Genomic DNA, 27,664 nt, shown 5'->3' with positions numbered 1-27,664 from the left:
TATATGTTTTTTATTGAAGTAGAGTATTTGCCTCAATATTTTAGGAAGAAAAACTGAGATTCTGAGAAAGTATAAAGCCAAAATTACTGAATAGCCTAGGGCTTTTTTCCAATGTGTATTACTGCCTCTCCTGCCTTCTAATTATTTATCTTTATGGACAGAAAGCTTAATACAGCTAGGTATATCAATAATAATAGTAATAGCTTTTATTTACTGGATGTTTATAATGTCTGTGGCTTTATAATAGGCACTTTATAGATATATTATTACAATCAAAACTCAAAACAGGGAAGCCTGGGTGGCTCAATCAGTTAAACATCTGCTTTTGGCTCAGGTCAGGATCCCAGGCTCCTGGGATCAGGTCTGGCATTGGGCTTCCTACTCAGCAGGGAACCTGCTTCCCCCTCTGCCTGTGGCTCCTCCTGCTTGTGCTCTCTCTCCCTTTCTCTCTCTGACAAATCAATAAAATCTTAAAAAACAAAACAAAACCTCAAAACAATTCTGGAAGGTAGATATTACTATTAACTTTATATAACCGATGAAGAAACTGAAAGCCTAGAGAATTTAATTAACTACCCAGGTCATACAACTAAGCAACAAAGCTTAGATTTTAATATGTAGCTAAATGTCTACAGAGCCCATGTACTTATCCACTTCTCTTAGATCTAAACAGTAACCAGCTTAGGCGGTGCATCTACAGAGCCTGTGTACTTATCCACTTCTCTTAGATCTAAACAGTAACCAGCTTAGGCGGTGCATCTACAGAGCCCGTGTACTTATCCACTTCTCTTAGATCTAAACAGTAACCAGCTTAGGCGGTGCAGTTCAAAGGTGATATTTTATAAATAGGTAACTCGAAAGTAGATCTCAAGATTAGTTTCAAATACATAATATTTGAGTAGTGCAAATGAAATTTTTGGTATTTTTTACTCTATAATAAGCTACAATATTTCAAAAAGGAAACTGAGGGAACAAGAAAAAGAAAACTGTTCTCATTGCTTTTTAAATATCTTGCTCCAATCTCTCTAAATATCAGCACGATTGAGAATAAAAAATGAATTAAATTTTATTAATACATCACAGATACTCTGGTATAGAATTTAATACTGTCTAGATATTAGTTTAAAAGAGGGGCACCTGGGTGGCTCAGTGGGTTAAAGCCTCTGCCTTCGGCTCAGGTCATGATACCAGGGTCCTGGGATTGAGCCCCACATTGAGCCCCACATCGAGCTCTCTGCTCGTTAGGGAGATTGCTTCCCCTCTCTCTCTCTCTCTGCCTGCCCCTCTGCCTACTTGTGATCTCTATCAAATAAATAAAATAAATAAAATCTTTAAAAAAAAAAGATAACAGTAAATTTTAAGTAATTCTTAAAGGCACAGAGCCAATACATTAGTGGCAAAGTACTGAAACACCCCTTAAGCTGTGCGAGCTCTTAGAGAAGATAATTAACCTTCAGCTCAGAACCATTTTCTCTATCTTTAAAAGTGAGAATAAACAATACCTACCTTTAATGGCTGTTGTGAGGGCAGTCTGACAAAGCACACACTTAGAGAATAGCAACTATTGTTATTATTGGCATTTTTATTATCAATGAGATTTAAAATATTTCAGCTAAAATAGTTAAGTCCACTAACCTTAAATAAGATATTTATGGCAAAGTATACATGTTCTAAGACAAGGTTTTAATCTTAACTTTTTGTTGAAATCATAGTGAAAATAAAATAACCTACCATCAGTTTTCCTTTCATAATCACTGTGACAATAACCTTTGTAAACCAAATTACTTCCATGCCCATTTTATTTTCTATTAACAAGTTATTTTAAAGTTTAACTTTCTTTGACCCTTTAAGAAACTAATACAAGACTGAACCAGAAATTCAAAAAAAGCTGGGAACAATTTAACCCAAATAAGCAAAATAGCATTTTGCTATCAATCATTAGACTGTCCCTAAATCTGAGTCTGAACAAAGGGCTTTCACTAAATTAAAATATACAAACATCTCAATATAATTCCATAGCAATATGAAACATAGAAAAGTTTGCCTCTGCATTATCCCAAAGAATTTACCATCCCAAGGGCTGGAACCAAATTAATACAAGTAAGCAGAGAAGGAGATAGGATGGAAATATCAGAAAACTGACTGTGTTCTGCTTCAACAAGCTTTAAAATATCTGTCATTTTCATACCAGCAAGAGTTAAAGAATTACTTTAAAATTTTTTAGGTTTGTTTTAAATACATTTTTTTTAAGATAAAATGATGGCTTAGATCAAACACTTCATAGCTGTAGGTGATAGTACCTTATTATGCTACACTTGAATCACTCACCGAAGTTTGATCAGGTTCTCCATCTGCCAAACCTGCATCCATAGTGAAAGAAGGTAGGTATATGCTTCTCTTTCTGTTAATATTTAGCCATCCTGTAAATTTGAATATCCTGGAAGAAAAAAAAAATCCTATGTATTAGGACTAGTATAAAACTGTGAGAAATGGAAAAATCAGTAAGTATATTAGGAGGAAGAAATCATTTTAGGATGAGGTTACTGAGAAATCCAATCATGGAGAAAACAGATTTTGACATGGGCCTTAAAGAATGGTAAAGATTCAGAGAAAAAAAAATGAAGAAAAGAAAATATACCAAGTAATGAACAGCAAGAACAAGGTTACAGATATGAGACTGTTCAAAGTGAAATGTTTAAATCTACCTACAATTAAGGAAATAAGTGTTCTTTTTTCTCATGATTACATTGGCAAATATGCTAATATTGCCAACACTGGCAAGAATGTAGGACAAAGTATTCTCACATACTTTGGGAGAAGAATATAAATTATAACAATTTTTGGTAGGGCAATTAAAAAATATGTATACTTTAATCCAGTAATTTTGAGGCTAATAATTATGCCGTATTTGTTTATACAAATGCACACAGATATACAAACACATCCCACAAAGTAATAGAAATGATGAGAAAACTCGAACTTTAATGTCAATTATTAGGAGTTTGCTTAAATTATACTATAGACATAAAATGGAGTATCATGTAGCAACTTCTAAAAATCAGGTAGGTCTTTGCATACTCTTACGTACTTGCTTTATATATAAACTAAAATGAGGGCCAATTAGGTGGAAATGGCAAATTACAGAACATTATATATAAAATACTCTTCGTGTTTGTGTCTTCCCATTTTTACAATGAATATGTATCACTTTTATATTTTTATTTTGAAAGTCTTAGAAGCATGTCTTTATAACAAGTCTTTTTCTTCTTCAAACTGAACTCTTACAATAACTATATATATTCAAATGTCTCTAATAAGCCTTCCTTAAAAGCGCTAACAAAACCCAAATCAGTAAGTCAGCAAAATTCTGGTCCTTTCTTTAAGTCTGAAAAACATTTTCTTGTTTCTGCAAATATAAAAGGCTACAATGAAGTATAAACAGTGGGGATAATACTTTTTTTTTTTTAAAGATTTTATCTATTTTATTTGACAGAGAGAGAGATCACAAGTAGGCAGAGAGGCAGGCAGAGACAGAGGGGGAAGCAGGCTCCCTGCTGAGCAGAGAGCCCGATGTGGGGATGGATCCCAGGACACTGAGATGGTGACCTGAGCCGAAGGCAGCGGCTTAATCCACTGAGCCACCCAGGCGCCCCGGGGATAATACTTTTTACTTGGGCTTTGGAGGGCTATCATTTGGTTTCTTTGATATAACCAATACAATCAGCCCAAGCTAAGTGGACTTTCAATTTATAAACCTTAGGTATCCCTCCTTACTTTATGTATTACAATGCATTGTAATTATTTGTTCTCATGATCTAATTCTCTTCAGGGGCAAAGACTGCATTCTACTGATCTGTCTACCCAGTGCTAGTCCATGGTAGGCATTTAATAAACACTTGTTGCACTGAATGTCCCCTCAATTACCTGTATGAATAATGATCCAAAACAGATCATATAAAAATTACTTATGTCTGAGATGCACACTAAAATTCTTACTTGAATACTGACAGGCATTATTCTAGAAATTGGCAAAACTAAAAAAAAAAATAATAAAACACCCACAGGAAGCTTCAACTTCAAAAGTATTTTACCAATTTTTTTCATCTTATCCATTCCATTTGAAGGGTTTATTTATTCCTAGACATCATATTAGGCACTTAAAATACGTAAGTGAAGGAGTTCCCCTCTACTTGCTAGATGGGATGCTGCCTGATTCATTAATCACTTAATAAAACCAACTGGATCTTTCAAATAATAAAATACATCAATAAACAAAACAAACAGCCCTAATCTCATGGAGCTTATATTCTAGGAAGAGACAAACAATAAATACAATAAATTAAAAGTCATATGTTAGAAACCAATATTGCACTGTATGTTTACTAAGTAAAATTTTTTAAAAAAGGTTTTATGTTAGGGCATGATGTTATGAGAAAAAAATAAGGCAGACTAAGAAAAACCAGGGAGGAAAGGGTTACAATTTTATATAGCATGTTCATGATAGGTCTCATTGAAAAGATGACATCTGATCAAACATTTGAAGCAGGGAGGAAATTAGCCCTATAGATATCTGAAAAAGCATATTCAGGTCAGAGGGAATACCCAGTGCAAAAGCTGTAAGAGCCTAACTTGGAAGTTTAAGGATTAGCAAGAAAGCAATGTGCCTAGAACAACATGAGCAAAGGGATGAAAGAGTAGGAAGAGATCTGATCACTTAAGGGAACAAAGTAGTAGATCCAGTAGGTCCAGTGGGTCACTGTAGATCTTAGCCTTTAATTCTAAGTAATATGAGAAATCACTGGAGGGTTCAGAGGAAGGAATATGATTTGACTTACATTTTTAAAGTTTCTGTGTTGACAATAACTGTAGTAGTGGGGGAAGGGTAGGAATTGGGAATTCAGTTAAGAAGCTATTGTGATAATCCCGGAGAGAAACAATGATACTAGGTTTAATGACAGCCATAAAGATACTCAGAAGTAGTAGAATTCTATATATATTTAGATAGTAGAAGCAACAGGATTTCCTGAAGGATTGACTATGAAGTGGGAAAGAAAAAGGAATCCATAATCACAAAGATTTTTGGCCTGAATGACTGAAAAGATGGCCATTCAGATGAGATGGGGGAGGTACTTGGTCGGGGTAAACATATTTAGTTTGGGATATGTTAAGTTTGAGATGTCTATTTGATATTCAAGTGGGCATGTTAAGCAAGCAGTTGGATATAATATAGCACACTGAATTTAAATTAGCAAAATGAGAAGTGTTTGAATACATTTAATTTTTAAAGACATGAATGTTATTCTTAGTAGTAGGCATGTGACAAATGTTTGTTAGCCTGTGAATAGCATATATATATTTCTCAAATGATTTTTTAAAACCAGTGTTTGGCTTTGCAGTAATTTTGTAAGAGGAGATTTGGTTCCATTGTGCTTATATTTATACTTTAGCAATAAGCAGCTCTCAAAAGTTTTATGTAAACAAAATAGTAATGAAACCATACATGACAAGGAATTCAGTGTGTAAAACAGGTCACAAAATGTAAGGGAAATGGCTGTGATTTTGGTTCTTTTCAAGCAATATTTTAAGAGTAAAACTTATACATATAACAATGTAGATTTATAACTTGTCCTAAAATACTGGAAGACTGAGCAATAACTGATTAGAGCTAAGCAGCAGCCATCCACTTTACAAGGGGAAACATTCTCCAGTTTGTACCCACCTCTCATACCTTACCTGCACCTGTACTTTGCTGTTTCTCCTTTTCGCCAACTGCCTAAGTTCTGTAAATCCTTAAGTTCTGACTGAAGTTTAAAGTTACCTATACAGAATCTTTTCTAAAACAAAGAAACGTTCAATAACATAAACAACTACTTTTAAAAAAGAGCAATTTTAAAAGCTCCCAGTTTGAATTTCTTCTCTATCAGCCACCATCTTTCCTGTGATTAAGCTTTCTACCCGTATTTTCAAGCTACTTTCTTCTAATATCTAATGACAGTACAGAACTCTACTATAAGAATTTGTCCTGTCAGTTCTTCTACTTGTCCATAATGCTCAAACCTCCCTGATTGTTAAAAAGTCCTTTCTCAGTTCTACTTTCCTGAAAATTACCCTCCTATTTCTCTTTTATCTCTATTGGAAAATATCATAAATGTTCACACATTTATTTCCCCTATTTCTTCCCCCTGCTTTCATGCCTACATGTATTATGTTGGTTCTACACTGAGGTTAATATGAAGCACAGATGTGCATGTATGTGTCTGTTTGTTGTATGTGTAGCTTTTGATGACTGAATGTTTTCCTGACTTATCCCAATTTATGATTAAATGCTACACCTTCCTTAATCATCATTGTCTGGAAATGAAGACTTCCTCCCAATAAAATTTTCAATTAGCTGAATCTTCCCAAACTATACAGAATAAAAGGGCAAGAGTGGGAATCCTTGTCTTGTACCTGACCTCAGCGGGAAAGCTTTCAGTTTTTTACCACTAAATATGATGTTTGCTGTGGGCTTGTCATATGTGGCTTTTACTATACTGAGGTACATTCCCTCTTACCTGCATTGTTGAGATGAAACAGATGTTGAACTTTGTCAAATGCTTTTTCTGCATCTATGGATATAATCGGATGATTTTTATACTGTAGTTTATTAATATAGTATACCACATTGACTGATTTGTGGATGTTGAACCATCCTCTCACCCCTGGAATAAACTCAATTGATCATGGTGTATGATCTCTTTGATGTATTGTTTAATTAAGTTTGCTTTTTTTTTTTCAGGATTTTTGCATCTATGTTCCTCGGGGATATTAACCTGTAATTTTTTCTTGTGACATCCTTGTCTGGTTTGGTATCAGGGAAATGCTGACCTTGTCAAATGAATCTGGAAGAGTTTTCTCCTCTTTTATACTTTGGAAGAGTTTAAGAAGGATTGATATTAATTCTTCTTTGTTTGGTATGTTTGGTAGAATATACAAGTAAAGTTACATGACCTTGGATTCTCACTTGAAATAAGTTTTTAAATTGCTTATTCAATCTCCTTATTAGTAATTGATCTGTTCAAATTTTCTATTTCATCATGATTTAGTCTGAATAGCTTGCATATTTCTAGAGATTTGCCCATTTCTTCTAGACTGTCCAATTTGTTGGCAGATAATTATAATTTTTCATAGTAGTTTCTGATGATCCTTTGTATTTCTCTGGTATCAGCTGTAGTATCTCCTCTTTTATTTTTTTATTGTATTTATTTATTCCCTTAGTGAGCTTTAGCTAAAAGCTTGCCAATTTTGTTTATCTTTTCAAAGGATCAGCTCTTAGTTCATTGATATTTTCTACTGCCATTTTAGTCTCTATTTCATTATTTCTGCTCTAATCTTTGTTATTTCCTTCCTTCTACTAACTTTGGGCTTAGTTTGTTCTTTTTATATTTCCTCAAGCTGTAAAGATAGGTTATGAGATTTTTCTTGTTTCTTGACCAATAGCATTTATCACTGTAAACTTCTCTCTCAGGCTGGCTTTTGATATATTCCAAAAATTCTGCTATATTTCCATTTTTGTTTGTTTTGAGATATTTTTTATTTCTTCTTGACTCATACGGTTATTAAGAAGCATGTTGTTTAATCTCCACATATCTGTAAATTTTCCAGTTTTCTTCAAGTAATTCATTTCTAGCTTTCAACCATTGTGGTAAAAATGATGCTTGATATGCTTTCAATACTCTTTAATAGAGTAAGACTTGATTTGCTAATGATGTAGTATATGCTGATTAATTGAACATAATAATAAAAATTTTTTAAAAAATAAAATAAAGACTTGTAGCTTAACATACAACCTATTCTAGAGAATGTTCCATGTGTACTTGAGAAGAATGTGCATTCTGTTGCTTTTAGATGTAATTTTCTGATTATGTTTGTTAATTCCATCTGGTCTAACATGTTATTTAAGGGCAGTTTTTTCCTATTGCTTTTCTGTCTGGATCATCTATCCAGTGATGCTGGGGTATTAACATCCCTTATTATTACTGTATTGTTATCTACTTCTCTTTAGGACTTGTAAATACTTGCTTTATGTATGTAATGCTCCAATGTTGGTGCATAAATATTTACAAATGTTAATACTCCTTTTGGATTGATCCCTTTATCATTATATGATGCCCATCTTTGTCTTATTACAGTTTTAAAGTGTATTTTGTTTGATATAAATACAGCTACTCCAGCTTTCTTTAAGTTTCCATTTGCATGGAATATCTTTTTCCATCCCTCCCTTTTCAGACTTCTGTGTGTCCTAACATCTAAAGAAAATCTCTTCAGGCAGCATACAGATGGGTCTTGGTTTTTTTTGCTGTTGTTATTGTTGTTTTATCTATTCAGCCACTCTCCAATCTTTGATTGGAGAATTTAGTCCAATCAATTTAAAACAATTTATTTATTTAAAAAAGATTTATTTATTTATTTGACAGAGAGAGATCACAAGTAGACAGAGAGGCAGGCAGAGAGGGAGAGAGAGAAGCAGGCTCCCTGCTGAGCAGAGAGCCCGATGCGGGACTCGATCCCAGGACCCGGAGATCATGACCTGAGCCGAAAGCAGCAGCTTAACCCACTGAGCCACCCAGGCGCCCCTAAAATAATTTATTTTTTAAATAACTATTTATAGGGGAACCTGGGTGGCTCAGTGGGTTAAGGCCTCTGCCTTCCACTCAGGTTGTGATCCCGGGGTCCTGGGATCAAGCCCCACATCAGGCTCTCTGCTCCGCGGGAAGCCTGTATCCTCCTCTCTCTCTCTCTGCCTGCCTCTCTGCTGACCTGTGATCTCTGTCAAATAAATAAATAAAAATATTTTTTAAAATAAATATATAAATATTTATTTATTTATTTATCTATTTATTTATAAGTATGTACTTATTGCCATTTTGTTAACTGTTTTCTGGATATTTTCATAATTCCTCTTTTCATCTCTCCTCTTACTTTCTTCCTTTGTGGTTTGGGGACTTTAATGGTATGCTTACATTCTTTTTGCTTCATCTTCTGTGTTTTTACCATAAGTTTTTATTTTGTGGTTGTAATGAGGCTTACATATAACAATTTCTAACTATAGCAGTGTATTTTAAGTTGATAACAACTTAAGTTTGATCCCATGGTAAAGCATATCATTTTTACCCCCATCCCCCCATTGCACATTTAAAAATTTAAAAGATGAAACTGGATGAGAGTCCCTGGGTTATCTGTGCAGACAGAAAAAAGGATCAAGTTCAGATCCCTGAGGTACTTGAATATTAAAGGATCACTATTTATAGAATGAATGAATCCCAATTTTTGCTTTTCAACTTGGAAAAACCACTCCATGTAATTACTAATGCGGAGAACAAAGGCAAAAGACAAAAATTTAACTTCCTTAAAACTTAATAGCCATAGACAATTTCTTGAGATAGGCAGAGTGACCTTTCTCAAGAAGCTTAGGTGCTTCCATGTTAACACTTTGCCCAAGGCAAAAGGCAACCATGGCTATACAGTAGCTCAACCTCCACAAGCCTGGTTTAAAAAAAAAAAATCTCTTTGGAAACTTCATTATCTCTACCCAACTACCCACCCCACCACCAAGATATAAGTTAGCAATTATCCTCCAAACTTATGGCCCACTGATATACATCTGAAGGGATCTCATAATGAAGGTTTTACTAGCCAGTAGTAAATGACCTTTTCCTTAAAAAATAAATAAATAAATAAAGTAGCCCCTCAAGGTCCTGGTAACCTTGCTTCCAAATTTCTGAGAAACTTACACTATTCCTAACCCCCTCTCAATTTGAAAGTATATAATCAGCAATCCTCACAATCCTAGTGCTGCTCTTTCTGTCCTCCGGTCCTATCCCCATTCTTTAATAAAACCACCCTTTTTGCACCTAAGACATCTTAAGAATTCTTTCTTGACTGTTCGCTGTCAAACCCCAACATGTACATCAATTACATTATGTAAAAACTGAATTAACCAATATAAAAGGCAAAGAAGACACACACACATACAAAAGTCAAATCATAACATGACCAATTTAAAAGAGGAAGCCAGAAGTGGAAAAGAAAGATAAAATTAAGGATAGGTGCCCTAAATTCTTTATCTTTGATAATAAGAAGTTGAAATAAGAGACATTGCTACTATGTCAAGAAATAAGTTTTTAGTACTTTCCTTGAAGCCAAAAATTGCAACATATGAAACAAAAAATCCTAGAGGGAGAGGGTGACTGATTGGAGGCTTAAAGTATAAGCATAATAATTTCCCCATCTTTCAGAGGTGAAAGTCAAAAGATGTTTATATTGATGTAGTTTCACAACATTAATGAGATCTTTTAAAGCCTACAGACAAAAAAGAATTCTTCAGACGTCTTTGGCACAAAAAATTAATTTTATTAAAGCTTGGAGATTGGTGGGCAGAAAGCGCAGCTGCCCTGGGGTTCTGAGGAATGGCTGATTATATATTTGGGTGTTGGGGGGAGGTAAGGAAAAAGGGAGCTGCCAAAAGGACGTTGATATGCTAAAGAAGACTCTCAGGATACTGGAGGCCTGGCTATTGTGAAACTAAGGTTGTTTTTCCCTATAACAAAGCATTACCATTAATATAGTTGGAAGTTTTCTGAAGAATGTCACATGTATGTATTCCACACAGGAGTGGGGTTGGGTGGGTAGGTTGTGGGGTGTCAGCTAGTGCTTTGTCCTTGGCCTGCCTTCTGCTCCCTCATCAAAATGATAATCTGAGAATTACAAAGTTTATTTCCTAAAAGTTTAAATGGTAACTAAACACAAACCTAATGGCAATAGGCACCAGGGAGTAGGCTTGAGAAGAAATCTTTTCTGCCATTTAAAAAAAATTTTTAACAGTATATGTTACATACAATCAAGAAGAAAGTATAATAAAATGTTTGTAAAAGAGTACAATGTGTCATAATCCTGAAGATTCCCTTCTCCAAATTGCAGGGCTAAAGCTAGGCCTGCATCCAAATTTAAACATAATTACTAGTCAAAGGCAAATTTTAAAGAAGACTTTGTTCCCTCTTTTGTTCCTTTTTTTATCAGTATTCTAGCCATTGTTTGGGGAATTGGTGCCTCACTGTCTACACTTAAAAAGTTCCTAGAAAAAGTAATTTTTATAATAGTTCTTTACTGGGGGCTTAAATTGCTATTTCAGTAACAGAGAAAAGGAAGGAGCAACTCCTAAGCAATGCTAACATCTTTAACACATGTCACTTAATCTTTTAAAAAAGAAGATTTTATTTATTCGAGAGAGACAAAGACCACAAGCAGGGGGAGGGGCAAAGAGGGACAAGCATACTCCCCACTGTGCTGGGCGTCCCACTCCAGGAGTTAGATCCCCTGGGATCATAACGTGAGCCAAAGGCAGACACTTAACCCACTGAGTCACCCAAGTGCCCTTCTTAATTTTAACAAATTTATGATGCTATAATGAATGATGGCTCCATCTGAAGGCATCAACAAGTTGTATATTATTAGTATTTCCTCCTATCTCACAGGATACCTCAGAAGTTATTTGTTCTGTTTTGTTAAATGATTATGTAACAATAACCAATATTCTCAAAAGCAAGAATGCTTATCAATGAACACATCATACTTCTAAAGTACAACATACTAGAAGAGTATTAGATTCAATAATCCTAATCTCTCTCACTGCCAGTTTGAAAAAAAAAAAAAAAGGTTGCAAATAAAAACAATTTTGTTTAGCTACTTTGACCTAATATACAGTATTTACACTAAGTCAAATCCTTAAGGAAAGCCTAGTATGAGAAAATCATCACATAATTGTGACAGTTCCCAAAGAGCAAGCCAGAAGCACCAACATCATAATCACAAGCACTTTGACAAAATAAATTATGTAAATGGATTGCTGGAATAAAGCAATCATCTATCCAAAGGGCTTTCATCTATATTATTGCAAAATAGTGCAGTACATATGTTTCTTAGAGTATAATAATATTTTGGCACCTATGAATTGTGTTAAAATTCCTTTCATTCTAAAAATAGTAACAACAACAACAATGATGATAATAAAATACACAATATGTAGAATTCAGCCAAAATAATATCATTAGCAATTTGCCCAGAGGAAAACCAACAGTGTTAGACTAAGTTCAATGAAAAACAGAAAATCACTACTACTAAATTTCTGGTAAGATACAAAACAAATTCCATTTCCCATTTTCTTTAGATTAACCATTAATATACATAACTCATAATTGTTAAGGCTTAAAATAAGCCTTTATACCTATATTGCTTCACCATCAATTGTATGTCCTAAAAGGGCTCAAAACACATTCATCAAATATTTATTTACTTCTTGTCACATAGGAGACACTGATGTAGATTCTGGACATATATGGAACAATCAATATCATTCCTGTCCTAGCCAAAAAAAGGCAAAATAAACTGACTAGTATATTACAATGTAATGAGTCTTATGACAAAGCTACATGTATGATGTTACCTATGTAGCACATAAGGATATTAAACTCAGCCTTCTGGAGGTAGCAGAGTAACAACATACAATGAAAAACAGAAAATCACTACTACTAAATTTCTGGTAAGATACAAAACAAATTCCATTTCCCATTTTCTTTAGATTAACCATTAATATACATAACTCATAATTGTTAAGGCTTAAAATAAGCCTTTATACCTATATTGCTTCACCATCAATTGTATGTCCTAAAAGGGCTCAAAACACATTCATCAAATATTTATTTACTTCTTGTCACATAGGAGACACTGATGTAGATTCTGGACATATATGGAACAATCAATATCATTCCTGTCCTAGGAGAACTTCGCAAAGCCTTTTTATATTAAATAAAACAAATTAGCTACCAGAAGTAGAAAATATAAATAAATCTAACTAGGATTAATTAATGTAGAATCTTTTATAAATCTTTATAATCTAATAGCTTTTTTAACTTTTGCAGTCTATTTTAAACTTTGGTTTACATTTTTTTGAGATTCATCTATCTGGTTTTAGATCTAGTAACAAAACTAGTTAACCTTATCTCCCAATAAATACCTAATTCTACAAAATATAAAATAAAATAATATGAAATAATGAAGTCATCTCAAATAGATTACTATAGAGTACAATTTTTCTAAAAAATACATGTGGAAAAAGGAACAGATTAGAAAGGTAACTTCATAATTTAAAAATAAATTTTGACACAGCAAGATTCTATTTTATGTATCTATTCTATATAATATATATTTATATGAATATATATTTATATTAATTAGATATATATCTACTCTATATAATATAAATATATATTTATATATTATAAATATAGAAATTTATATATTATAAATATATATTTATATTATATAGAGTAGATATATATCTAATTCATTGGACATTTTGCAGAGTTGGATACAGAGAAAAAAATATGAATGACAGAATATAGCTCAAGGTAATACATTTCCTTAAAAGTGTCAAGCCAATCTGCAAAGAACTACGTAAGAACCCTCTTACTATACATTCATACTTCCCTGTTAATACTTCAAGAAAAAAATCATTCCGAAGTGAAATATAGAGTTTATGGGTTTAAAAGGAAATAGCAAAACAGCACATAGAGACAATAACCAACCTAGTAGCAACCAGATCCAGCATCCAGTCTGTGATCTCCATCATTTCTTATTAAAAGGTATCAGGGCTTCTTTGAGAAATGGCATATTCTAGGTCTAAGAAAACAAATGTACAAGGTATGCCTAGAATATCTTACATTCCAGTATCTTGCATATCCAAGCAAAATGCAAGGTTTATATAATGAAGACTCAGGAGCCAACGCAAAAGGACTCTCTATGGCCAAGATAGGACTACTTTATAGAGAAAATTTATACCTATAAAACGTAGTTTGAAAATCAAAGAGCTAAACAACCATTTCAAGAAATCTGAGGGATGCTTGGGTGGCCCAGTTGGTTAAGCCACTGCCTTTGGCTCAGGTCATGATCCTGGAGTCCCAGAATCGAGTCCCACATCAGGTTCCCTGCTCAGTGGGGAGTCTGCCTCTCCCTCTGATCCTCCCCTCTCTCATGCTCTTCTCTCTCTTAAATAAATTTAAAAAATTTTTTTTTAATTTGAAAGAGGGGCAAATTAAATCTAAAAAGTAAAAGGAAGGAAATAACAAAGAGCAGAAGTACAAAGAGAAAAATCTACAAGGTCAAAAGTTAGTTCTTTAAAAAGATTCAATTTGATGAAGGCTAGGTAAAAAGCAAGGGGGATAAAAGAGACCAGAAAAATAACCAATATTATGACTGATAAAGGAGAAATCATAACAAATCCTCCAAACATTAAAGATACCCTGAAAGAAAATTATAAATAACTATACCAATAAATTTGAAAATTTGTAAGAAAAAGAAATCCTAGAAAAATCCAACTTATTGGGCATCTGAATGGCTTAGTCGGTTAAATGTCTGCCTTCACCCTCAGGTCATGAGCTCAGCGTCCTGGGATTGAGACCCACACTACACAGTACTGGGCTCAACTGGTTGTATCAGACCCTTGATCCCAGCTCAGGTCTTTATGTCAGGGTCATGAGTTCAAGCCCCTCACTGGGCTCCATATTAGGTATAGGGCCTGCTTAAAACAATAAAAGAAAGAAGATAAGACCAAACCAGACCAGACCAGACCAACAGCCAGCACAGAGACAGATTTCACTAGCTTTTGCCCCACAGGTATTTGAGTTCACAGACTCTAGCTGCCTGATCCTCCACATACAAATACATTTCTTCCTTTCATCTGCCCCCTCCAGAGCCTGGGAATTATACCAGCAGCCAGTCCAGGCATCTGTGGTTGCTGAGTTCAAGACACCAGCCTAGACTCCCATAGCTGACTTCTACTTGATAGGAATGTGCTCAAATGAGTTCCTCCAGTTGTGTACTTGCACACTACTGGCCTGACATCTGGTACCACCTTCCACTATCACATGCACATACATACACATTTTGGAGACTGCAACCAAGGAAGAGCACACCAACAGCCAGGGCCATCATAGCTTCTTGTGGGTCCAGATCAGGCCCTGTCTTCTGTCACTGGGCAGTACCACTGAATCACTTACAGCTAGCGCCTTGAGCTGTGCACCTGCACATCCTGGCCCAACTCCATCACTGTCCTCTACTGCCATGCACCCATAGCAAGACACAGCAAGCATGTGGGGCACACCTAGAGCCAAGGCCCCTGCAGCTATCTACCTGCCCTGAGCCCCACCATTACATGTCTGTTTGTGACCACACCTGCCACTAGCTGCACCCCTAGCTAGTCCTTATAGCTGAGTGTGTGAATACCACAAGTTCCAGACACTATCACTGCTTGCCCTGGACCCTAGGTGCTGAATCTAGAGGTACTACTGAGGACCACAACAATCCTCAATGACTCTGCAGAACTCCCAAAACACTAGCCAAAAAACACACATTTGTTGATGCTATAGACCCCAATGGCTTTAGCCAATGGGCCACAATGGCCACTGAAAACCCAGTACTGCCACATGCCCCTGCACTTGGTATCCTAATACTATGAGACTCAGGGACACAGCATACTCTAGTGTGCCCCCCCTGTCGATGAAAGTCTTCTCTTACTGAAATCAGTCTATAAAGTCAGGAAGGGGTGACTGATTCTTCAAATACATAGACACAAAGATACAATACTATAAAATATCGAGAAAACATAGCTAAACCAAAGCAATATGGTAAACCTCCAGAAACAAACTGGCTCTAAAGAAATGGGAGATCCAGGAATTGCCCAACAAAGAATTCAAAATAATCATTCTGAAGATACTTAGAGAGCTACAAAAGAACACAGAAAAACAATTTAACTGTAACAAGAAAATCATACAAGAAGATAAACAGTTCAGCAAAGAGAGAGAAAACAAAGAACAAATAAATTTTGGAACTGAAGAATACAATAACTAAACTGAAGAATTCAACAGAAAGCTTCAACAGCAGATCAAAGAACAAAAGAAATAATCAGGGGGCTTGAAGACAGATCTTTTGAAATCATCCAGAAAGGCAAGAAAGAAAGAAAGAAAGAGAAAAAAGAAAAGGTATGCAGATGTCTATGGGTCTCTATGGGTCTTATAAAATACCAATAAGAGAAGCAAGGTATACATTAAGGTATACAAATGTAGAAAACACATTTAAAGAAATAACAGCTGAGAAGGCAAACTTGGGAGATTTGTCTGGATATCCCGGTTCATGAAGCTAATAGGTCACCACATTTTCAATCCAAACAATCTTCTCCAAACACATTATAATAAAATGGCCCAAAAGCAAAGAGGATTTTAAAAGCAGCAAGAGGAAAAAAAAATTCTTGCATATAAGGGAACTCCCATGTCTATCAGTGGATTTCTCATCACAGGCCTTGCAGGCCAGGAGTGAAAAGAGTGCTATAGTCAAAGTATGGAAAGAAAGGAAAATTGTCAACCAAGAATGTTTTACCCAGCATGATTGTCCTTCAGTAATGAAAGCAAGATAAAGACCTTCCTAAACAAAACCTGAGGGAGTTCTTTACCATTAGACCTCCCTTACAAGAAATATTGAAAGGACCTCTTCAAGCTGAAGCTAAAGGACATTAATCAGTAACATGGAAACTTAGGAAAATAAATAGTCATTAGTAAAGGCAAGTAAGTAGTCTAATTTTGAATACTCTAATACTGTAATATGGTGGTGTGTTAACTCTAGTATAAAGGTTGAAGGACAAAAATAGTTATAGCTGTAATTATTTGTAAATTGATACACAATATAAAAAGATTAAAATGTGACATCAAAAACACAAAATGTGAGGGAGGGGAATGAAAGAGCAGTTTTCTGTTTGTTGGTTTTGTTTTGTTTTTTTGAGACCAAAGTTAAGTTGATATAAGCTTAAAATAGATTGTTATATCTATAAGATGTTTCAAGTAGGCTTCAGGGCAACCAAAAAACAAAAACTTAAAGAAGACACACATAATTGGTAATCGAAGTGTACCAATATAGAAAATCATCACTTTATAAAGAAGGAGAATAAGAGAGGAAGAAAGGCACAAAGAAACTATAATATGGCCAGAAAACAATTAGCAAGATAGAAATAATAGGTTCTTACTTATCAATAATTACCTTAAATGTAAATAGATTAAACACACCAATGAGAGGGCACAGAGTGGCTGAATTGATTTAAAAAAAAGAAAAAAAAAGATCCAACTATATGCTGCCTACAAGAGACTCACTGCAGCTTCAAGGACACATATAGGCTCAAAGAGAAGAGGTGAAAAAACATTTCATGCAAATAGAAACCAAAGAGAGCAGAGGTAACTACAATTATAACAGAGAAAATAGACTTGAAGTCAAAAATTGAAACAAGACAAAAAAGGTCATTATATAATAAAAAAGGGGTCAATTCATCATGAGGATATAACAATTGTAAATATATATGCACCCAACATTGAAGCAACTAAATATATTAAGCAAATTATACTAATAGATTTGAAGACAGCAATATAATAATGGGGGGACTTCAATACCCCACTTTCAAAAATGGACAAACCTTCCAGACAGAAAATCAATAAGGAAACACTGGACTTGAACTATACCTTAGATTAAATGTACCTAACAGACATATACAGAACACTACAAGCAACAGCAGCAGAATACACATTTTTCTCAAGTGCACATGCAACATTCTCAAGGATAAATCATATGTTAGGTTACAAAACAAGTCTCAGCAAATTTTAAGAGACTGAAATCATGCTAGGATCTCTTCAAACCACAAAGATTTGGAACTAGAAATCAATAATAAGAAAAGCAGAAAATTCACAAACGTGGAATTTAAATAACGCATTCCTGAACAACCACAGAGTCAAAGAGGAAATTAACAGGGAAAGAAAGAAATATCTGGAAATAAATGCAAATGTAATACAACATAACAAGTTTATGGAATATAGCAAAAGAGTTTACAGGGATAAATGCCTAAACTAAGAAAAAGGAATGATCTCAAGTAACCCAACTTTACACCTCAAAAACTGAAAAAAACAAGAACTAAGCCCAAAGTTAACAGAAGAAATAAGCTAAAGATCAAAGATGAAAAAAAATGAAACAGAATAGAAAAACAATACAAAGACCAATGAAACTAAGAATTGGTTTTTTGAAAAAATAAACAAGAAATTAACAAATTAAAAATGGAAAGAGACATTACAGCAGATAGCACAGAAATACAAAGGCCCATAAGACACTAATAATGAACAATTATACACCAAAAATGAACAACCTACAAGAAATGGATCAATTCCTAGAAGCATACAGTCTACCAAGTCCAAATCATAAAGAAATAATTCTGAGCTGACCAAGTAACAAGTTAAGGAGACTGAAGCAATAATCAAAACCCCCAATAAAGAAAAGCCTGGGATCAGATGCCTACATGGGTAAATTCTACCAAAATTTTAAAGATTTAATACCAATTCTTCTCAAACTCTTCAAAATAAACTACAGAAGGGAACACTCCTTAATTCATTTAATGAGGTCAGCATTATCCTGATACCAAAGACAATGATACTACCAGAAAACAGGCCAATATCCTGATGACTATAAACACAAAAATCCTCAACAAAATAATAGTAAACAGAATTCAATAGCACTTTAAGCAGATCATACACAATGATCAAATAGGATTTATCCCCTAGGATGCAAGGATAGTTCAACACATGCAAATCAATAAATGTAAATATGCTATATTACTAAAATGAAGGACAAAAATCACATGATCATCTCAACAGCTGCAGAAAAAGCATTTGACAAAGTCAACACCCTTTCATAATTAACTGGAAAAAAATAAAAGCTCAACAAATTGGGTATAGAAGGTAACATATCTCAACATAAAAATCATATATGAAAAATCCACAGCTAACATTCAGTGGTGAAAGGCTGAAAGCTTTCCTTTCAAGATCAGGAAGATCTTTATTTTGAAGAGTTTGAGAAGAATTTGATTTCCAGTCCCAGCCAGAGCAATTAGGCAAGAAAAAGAAATAAAAGGCATCCAAACTGGAAAGGGAAAAGCAGAAGTGTCTCAGAGCACCTGGGTGACTCAGATGGTGTCTGCCTTTGACTCAGGTCCCGGTCTCCAGGTCCTGGGATCAAGCCCAACCTACATCAGGCTCTGCTCAGGGGGAGTCTGCTTTCCCTCACCCCTCTCCTGCTCTCGCTCTCTCATTCTCTCTTGCAAATAAATAAATAAAACCTTTTTTAAAAAAAGTGTCTTGGGGCACCTGGGTGGCTCAGTGGGTTAAGCCTTTGCCTTTGGCTCAGGTCATGATCTCAGGGTCCTGGGATCAAGCCCCACATTGGGCTCTCTGCTCAGAAGGGAGCCTGCTTCCCTTACTCTCTCTCTGCCTGCCTCTCTGCCTGCTTATGATCTCTGTCAAATAAATTTTAAAAATCTTAAAAAAAAAATAAATAAAGTGTCTTTGTTTGCTGATAATATAATCTTGTATACAGAAAATCCTAAACACAGTTAAAAAACTGACAGATCTAATGAACATATTCAGTAAAACTGCAAGATACAAAATCAAAAATTACTATAGTACAATAAACTATGTGGAAAAAAACAAAGAAGTCAATTCCATTTACAATAGCATCAAAAAGAATAAAATACTTAGGAATAATTTTTTTAAAAGAATTGGTTCTATTTATTTATTTTTAAGATTTTATTTTATTTATTTGACAGAGAAAGACACAGGGAGACAGGGAACACAAGCAGGGGGAGTGGGAAAGGGAGAAGCAGGCTTTCCCCTGAGCAAGAAGCCCAATGCCAGATTTGATCCCAGGACCCTGGAATCATGACCTGAGCTGAAGGCAGACACTTAACAACTGAGCCACCCAGGTGAACCGGCTTTATTTTTAATTTTTTTTCAAGTAAGCTCTACACCCAAAGTGGTCCTTGAACTCATGACTCCAAATGACTCATGACTAATGACTCCAAAATCAAGAGTCATGTGCTCTACTGACTGAGACTGCCAGGTACCCCACTTAGAAATAAATTTAATCAAGGAAGTGAAAGATCTAAATACTGAACACCATAAGACTCCAAGGAAGAAATTAAAGTAGACATCCCATATTCATGGATCAGAAGAATTAATATTTTTATATATTCATACTATTCAAAGTCATCATTGATTCAGTGCAACCCCTACCATTATTTCAAAGACACATTTCACACTAAAATACAAAAACAATCCTTAAATTCCAGCGGAACTATAAAAGACCCCAAATAGCCAAAGCAATCTTCAGAAGAATGAAGTTGGAGGCATTATAATTTCTCTTTTCAAATTATATTACAAAGCTATAGTAACCAAAACAATATGGTCCTGGCATAAAACAGACACAGACCAATGGGACCGGACAGAGAACTCAGTAATAAACTCATAAGTATATGGTCAACTAATATTTGACAAGGGAGCCAAAAATACTCAATGGGGAAAGAATAGTCCTTTCAGTAAATGATGTTGGGAAAACTGGAAAGTCACAGGCAAAAGAATGAAACTGGATCCCTATCTTACACCATACACAAAAATCAACTCAAAGTGGACTAAGGAATTAAACCTAAGACCTGAAACCAAATAACTTCCAGAAGAAAACAAAGGAAAAAGCTCCTTGACATCAGTCTTGGCACTGATTGGGGGCGGAGGGGCTATGTAACAAATATACAAGCTACAAAAGCAACATTGGTATACCTTCTTTTTATAGGAATAAGACTGGACTGTATGAAACTAAAAAGCTCCTGCACAGCAAAAGAAACAATATATATGAAAAGTCAATCTACAAAATGTGATGAAATATTTGTGAACCACATGTCTGATAAAGGATTAATATTCAAAAAAGATAAGGAACTCGTACAACTTGATAGCAAAAAAAAAAAATCTGATTTAAATATGGGCAGAGGACTTGAATAGACATTTTCCTGAAGACATACAAATGACCAACAACTACATGAAAAGGTGCTCAACACCACTGATCATAGAGGAAATGCCTATCAAACCCACAATGATTGGGGTGCCTGGGTGACTCAGCTGTTACATTACACAGCTGCCTTTGGCTCAGGTCATGATCCCAGGGTCCTAGGATTCGAGCCCCCAATCGGGCTTCCTGCTGAGCTCCCTCCTCTCACACTCCCCTGCTAGTATACCCTCTCTCACTGTGTCTTGCTCTGTCAAATAAATAAAATCTAAAAAACAAACAAACAAACAAACACAATGATTAATCAACTCACACCTGTTAGAATTATTCTCAAAAAAACAAGAGATAACAAATGTAGGTGAGGATATGAAGAAAAAGGAACCCCAGTGCACTGCTGTCAGGAATATAAACTGGTACAGCCACTGTGGAAAACAGTATGGAGATTCCTCAAGAAGTTAAAAATAGGACTACCATTAGCAATTCCATTACTGGGTATTTATCTGAAGGAAACAAAATCATTATCTTGAAGAGATATCCCATGTTCATGCAGCATTATTCACAATCGCCAAAACATGGAAATTTTATTTATAAAATAGAATTATTCAGCTACTAAGAAAAGGAAATCCTGCCATTTCCAACATAGATAGACCTTGAAGACATTAAGTTAAGTGAAATTAAATCAGACAGAGAAAGACAAATACTGTATGACCTCAATTATATGTGGAATCTAAAAACACTGAACTCATAGAAACAGAGTTGTCAGGGGCCTCAGGGGAAGAGGAAATGAGGAAATACTGGTCAAAGTGTACAAACTTCCAGGTGTAAGATGAATAGATTCCAAGGATATAATGTACAGCATGGTGACTACAGTTGACAATTCTGTATTGTAATTTGAAAGCTGCTATGAGAGCAAAGCTTTAATGTTCTCACAACAACATAACAAAATGGTAATTATGTGAGATTAAGGAGTCTTTAACACAAAGTTTTGGTAAACATCCTGCAGCACATGCATGGATCAAATCATCACACTGTTTACCTTAAACTTACACAGTATAATACGGTCAATTACATCTCAAGGCTGGGGGAAAAGGTATGTTTGCTCTTATTTATTTTGGAAACCTCAGTTTCTCGCACAGTACCTGGCACATAGCAAGCACTGGGGAAAAAAATTCAGTAAGTGAATAACAGGAACAAAGTAAAAGTTTCTTCACAAGTAATTAAGACTACATGGTTTAAATCATTGAGTCACTTAAGGGTATGAACAAAAGATTGAAGAAAAACAACTGATGTATAAAGCAGAGTAGTCTTCTTCGTGGGCATTTAATAAATGATCATGGCAAATCTATGAAGGCTGAAAAGTTTGAGTTCAGCCAAGAAATGTTAAAACTGCATTATAAGATTAAAGAAATATTATGTCACCCTAGAAACTATAGCAGTAATGGATTTTTTTTTTTAACCTGTACACGTTGACTTCCCCTTCCTGTAATAATATGTACCTTGATCTTCCCTTGAAGAAAGCAAACCTCCTCCAATGTATGCAATCTTGCTTGGTACCCTGCTCTCCCCTAGCAAAGACTGAGCAATAAACCCAAACCAAGTCAATCAGTCCTATCTGACTCACTCTCCTGAGACAGCTGACTCAAGAGCAGACTGATCACATGAATGAATTTTTAGACCCTGGAGTTCTTTCTAAATCATGGTTTTCCAACTTTTACTTCATGAAAATGAACTTATCATTCTGGTATACTATTTAAGTCAGCAAAAGTTTCCTACTGCTTGAACCAAAGAACCCTAACTGAATGTATTTCAGCCTTGTACAACTAAAATAAGCAAGCCTTGAATAACAAAGTCAAGGCTAACTTCAAATGAATCCACAAAAGTGGTATGTGAGACTTGAAACATAAAACACCATATACGCTATAAGGAAAAAAAGCAACAATAGCATTATATTCACCTATGTGTTTCTAGCTAGGTGTTTTAATTCCATTAATAAGATCTACCACATAAACATCATCAAGACCAGGTTTTAAACAGAATGATACGGAGAAAAAGGAGAAAAAACCGTGTTTAATCAGAAATGTGACCTCTATCTCAATTTTAGTTCGGTCTTACTATCCAAAATGCCTCCTCTGGAGCTCTTATATCTTAGTTTCTCATCCCCTATCAAATGAAGGATTTGTGGTCAACTGCATGATTAGTATTAAGAGGAGAAACATATCTAAAAATATCTATTTGAGCAGCTGACAATTCCATTTGTCTGATCTTATAATCTACGCAGTCTTTCTGAAGTAAACAGTGGAAACAAAGTATATGACCAATCCTTATGAGACCCAAGACCATAATCAACCCATCTCAATAACTAAAAAAAGGGGAAGCTATAACTCCACCTCTATCTCATCACCTCCCTGGTTTCTAAAAATTCTAAGTTGTATCAAATGCAAAGCTTAGAAACATCTTTCAAATGATAAATGTGATTTCCGTAGGAAGAAAAAAATACACACATATTTCTACCATCGCCTAGGACTTATCAGTTACAAGAACAAGTTAATTAAAATGCATAATCAAGACTCTTAAATGTTTCCAATATGTGAGAAGTAAAGAAAAAGGATACAGAATAAACAGAAGATAAAATCCCAAGGACAAAAAGAAAGAGAGAATTGAAAGAAAACATTAAAAAAGAGAGAAAGAAATGAAATAAAACACTGATAAATAAAAATCAATACAAAATTGAATGCCACATTTATCACTTCTATTATTTTTATTCTAAAATAAGACAGTTTAAGAAGAAAAATGAAAGCATCTGGGCACTATTTTGAAATCACAAATAGTATTCATTTTTTTAGTTTAATTTACATGTAGTTAAACTAAATTAAGTGCAATCTGTATCTAAAGTTTTTCTTCAATTCAACATGTTCCTTCTTAAACACCCTTTAGTTTTGGCAACTGCCATTAGTGTTTCTCAAATACTCGGTTAAAGAATGCTTTAGACAAAGCTAAGATGCTTCTGTTAAAGAGACACAGGAGAGGGAGAAAAAAACATGATTTTAAAGTAACTGAGAAGTGTTACAATTTCATTTCCCAACCAATTCCAGATTTGGTATTTAAACACCTGGCTTCTGACACACACTTTTGGTATTGCAGACCCTATTAACTGACCTCCAAAAACATAGATATACCACTGAAACCTAGTGTTACTTATTACCAATGATTTTTAGGAAAAGAAGATCATCAACTGCTGTCTAATTCCTTCTCACCAGCTGAAAGTACTTAGCATCGTCCTTAAAACAAATAATATCTGCCCCCAAAATATCAAGCACAAAGCCTCATTGGCGGCAACATTCTGAAAACATAAACTAACAAAAACAAGTAAATGAAAACAAAAATCGCCATGCACACAAACATAAGCAGTGAGGGCAAGAGAGAAAATTATACAAGGACTTTTTTTCTATTTTCAAGATGATTTTGGGTTAGGGGATTTATACTACCTCCAAAATTTATTACAAAAATGAAGCAAAAGAGTTTGATATTGGCATAACATAATATACACCACTGGAAGAGAACAGAAAGTCCAGAAATGACATCCATGGTCAATTAGTTTGCAAGAGAAGTGCCAAGGAAACCCAATAAAAAGGAAAATATTTTAAATAAAAATCTCATTAAAAGAGGGGGGGGGAAACCTGACTTACACTAAACACAAATATTAATTCAAAATAAATCACAGACCTAAATGTAAAAGCAAACATAAATGTAAATATAAATATTTCAATATAAAACTGTTAGAATAAAATAGCAAAAATCTTCACAAATTTGGGGTAGGCAAAAATTTCTTAGGAGACTAGAAAACACAAACCATAAAAGAAAAAACTGGTATGCTAGACTCCATAAAAATTAAAAGCTTCTCTTCAGAAACAGAGTTAGGAAAATGAAAAGGTAAACCAGACTAGGAAAAAACATACACAATACATACATTTGACAAAGAACCAGTATCAGACCATAAGAACTCTTAAAAGTCAATAATAAGAAAAAGCAAAAGTTTTTAAATAGACAAAAGATTTAAACAATAAATAAGAATACAAATGACCGACAAACTAATGAAAATATGCTCAATACACTACTGGTCATCAGTAAAATGCAAATGTAAAACCACAACGAGATACTACTACACAATCACTAGAAACTAAAATTTTTTAAACCGTTGACAAGGAGAAGGAACAACTGGAACTCTTATATGCTGTTGGTGAAAATAGAAAACAGTAGAACTATCCCGAGGGTTACCCAGGAGAAATGGAAATATGTCTGCTCAAAGACTTGTACATGGATTTTTCATAACAGTTTTTTTTAAAGATTTTATTTATTTATTTGAAAGAGATAATACAAGCTGAGGGGAGATGCAACCAGGAGAAGCAGGCTCACTGTTGAGCAGGAAGCCTGATGCAGGACTCTGGGATCATGACCTAAGCCGAAGGCAGATGCTTAACTGACTGAGCCACCTGGGTGGCCCTTACAACATTTTTAATAGTCAAGTCAAATATCTAAGTGAACGAACAAATTGCAGTACATTCATACAATGGAATATATCTAGCAATAAAAATGAATAATCTCAAAAACATGCTGAGCAAAAGAAGCCACACAAGAGTACATATTCTATTATTTCACTTACATGAAATCCTAGAACAGACAAGAAACAATGTGTAGTGAATAGAACTCAGATCAGTTGTTGTCTGAAGAAGAGCTGGGAAAGTGGGAACAGTGGAGAAGGGGAAATATTAAGTAGGATAAGGGCACAAGGGATTTTGGGGACTGATGAAAATGTTCTACATCTTCTTTATGGTAGTGATAGTTACATGGGCATATGCATCTGTCAAAATGCATCACATTATATACATAAAATGGGTATTTTATTTTATGGAAATTATATAAAAACAGTGTTTGGTTTTTTCCTTTAAGTGCTATTGGTAGGTTAAGTGATAAAAACCAAGAAAGGAAAGAATACGTATGGCAGAATACTACTATAAAAAGCAACTTTTTTTAAATGATAGGAAAAGCTCACATTTTAGCAAAGCTAAAGCTAGGAATGTACCAAAATTTATTTAATTTCAATGTAAAATGAGCACAACTCATAAGACAGCTGTGAAAATTAAACGAGATAGTTAACACTGTACCTGGTATATCACAGTAACACAACTCATACTGGTTGACGCTGTATCTATCCATGTTAAGTGTTAAGGTAAAACCAAGAAAATCGTGAAAGAACTTTTAGGGGAAATAATTTTAGATGCCAATTTTAAAAGGAGAAAAGGAGATGGATGAAAAGGAAGGAGGGCATTGCTGGTGGAGGGAATGGTAATATACAGAAGAACGGAGGCGGCAAGGAGCAAGCTGCATGTTCCGAGATGGAAAAATTAGCATGCATGTGGCAGCAAGTCCATATACGGGAATAACTAAAAAAGCAGGGTAATCTTCCCATCTGACATAAATATTCATTTAAATTTTACAGTAGGATCCAGAATAGTAACTTCATCCAGTTGATGCTATGATACAACATAAATAAACTCAACTTCACAAGAAAAATAAATTTGGCTATGTAAAATCAGAAAAAGGAAAAAGTTCTGTTTAAAAAATATGAATGATTACAATCATCAGCTTTAGTCTCTTGGAGGTTAGCCATAGTTCTTTCCCTAAAGAAAAAATAATTATTAAAATATAATTATAGCAAGGCAACATATGGACTTGCTGTGCAGTTGTCACTGCACTCCTAAAATTATGAAAGCTATACTTTACAGAATCTAAAATCTGTAAGTGATCACTCTGAAAAACAAGGCCTTAAAAATCTCCTCAAAAACTAATCAACTACAACAAAAATTATCTCATGGCATGCTACTTAATGTCAGAATGCTACAGTTATATTCCAAAAGACCTGAAGTGAACAAGATCAGGATTCTTGAGCACTTACATAATTTTGAAATGTTATTATATGTATGCATTTTTAAATGTGTTTAATAAAAAGAACGCAGGGGTAGCATTCTTGTAGCATTCAAACTAACTTGAATCCTTATTAAGATTTTACATATTCAGCAGAGTAACTCCTGTATATATTTTGTACATAAAACATTAAAGTGTCATTTCAGTGTTTTAATTCTGGGAAGAGACAGACACGATCATCAGTAATAACTTAGGCTAATTTAGTTCCCAGAATGAGAGAAATGTACAGAAATGTAGAAAGAGAATGAGATGCACAATGAAAAAGGAAATATTAAAGGGTAATAATACTGACCTTTAAAAAGAGTAGCAGCAATATCACAATGGTGAAGACAACAAACCTAGAAGATTAAATTAAGTCAAGTATCTTGTTGAGGAAGGATGTAAAAAAGTGACAGCTAACATAAGGTTTCATCTGCTCCATTTATACCAAAGCAATATCCAGTTAGAGGCCTAGGCTCAAACTGGAACATGCAGAGACTAAAGAATGACCTTATCTAGTTTTGCATTCTTAGGCCCACATGATATCTTAGGCCCAAATCAATGTAATACCTGAAATAATTATGAATGCATAAAAATTATTAATGTGCTATATCATCCAGAATTATGATTTTCTCTTTAAAATTTCCTTCTGATGATTTTTTTTAAAAAAGAGTTTATGTATTTCATGTATTTATTTGACAGAGAGAGATCACAAGTAGGCAGAGAGGCAGGCAGAGAGAGAGAGGGAAGCAGG

General features: G+C 34.5%; 1 protein-coding gene across 10 annotated transcripts in view; it reads right to left on the bottom strand.

The window, feature by feature from the left end:
- The window catches only part of OSBPL8 (oxysterol binding protein like 8), a 160,047-nt gene that overhangs the window by 109,632 nt on the left and 22,751 nt on the right, over positions 1-27,664 (bottom strand). For 5 of the 10 annotated variants that reach the window (XM_045069089.1, XM_013056023.2, XM_045069085.1 and 2 more), the window contains exons 2-3: positions 27,224-27,269; positions 2,329-2,437 (exon numbers count right to left, since the gene is read on the bottom strand). Coding sequence is in view for 6 of the 10 variants with exons in the window: in XM_045069085.1 (XP_044925020.1) it covers positions 2,329-2,370 (42 nt within the window). In the remaining 4 variants the exon portion in view is untranslated. The remainder of the gene's footprint in view (positions 1-2,328; positions 2,438-27,223; positions 27,270-27,664) is intronic. The other 5 variants (XM_045069086.1, XM_004752371.3, XM_004752373.3 and 2 more) reach the window with 1 other exon arrangement.

The sequence above is a fragment of the Mustela putorius genome, unplaced genomic scaffold (assembly GCF_011764305.1).
Source record: "Mustela putorius furo isolate JIRA1106 unplaced genomic scaffold, ASM1176430v1.1 tig00003911_pilon_pilon_pilon, whole genome shotgun sequence".
NCBI classification, from domain to species: Eukaryota; Metazoa; Chordata; class Mammalia; order Carnivora; family Mustelidae; genus Mustela; species Mustela putorius.
This window is presented reverse-complemented; position numbering and strand designations above follow the sequence as displayed.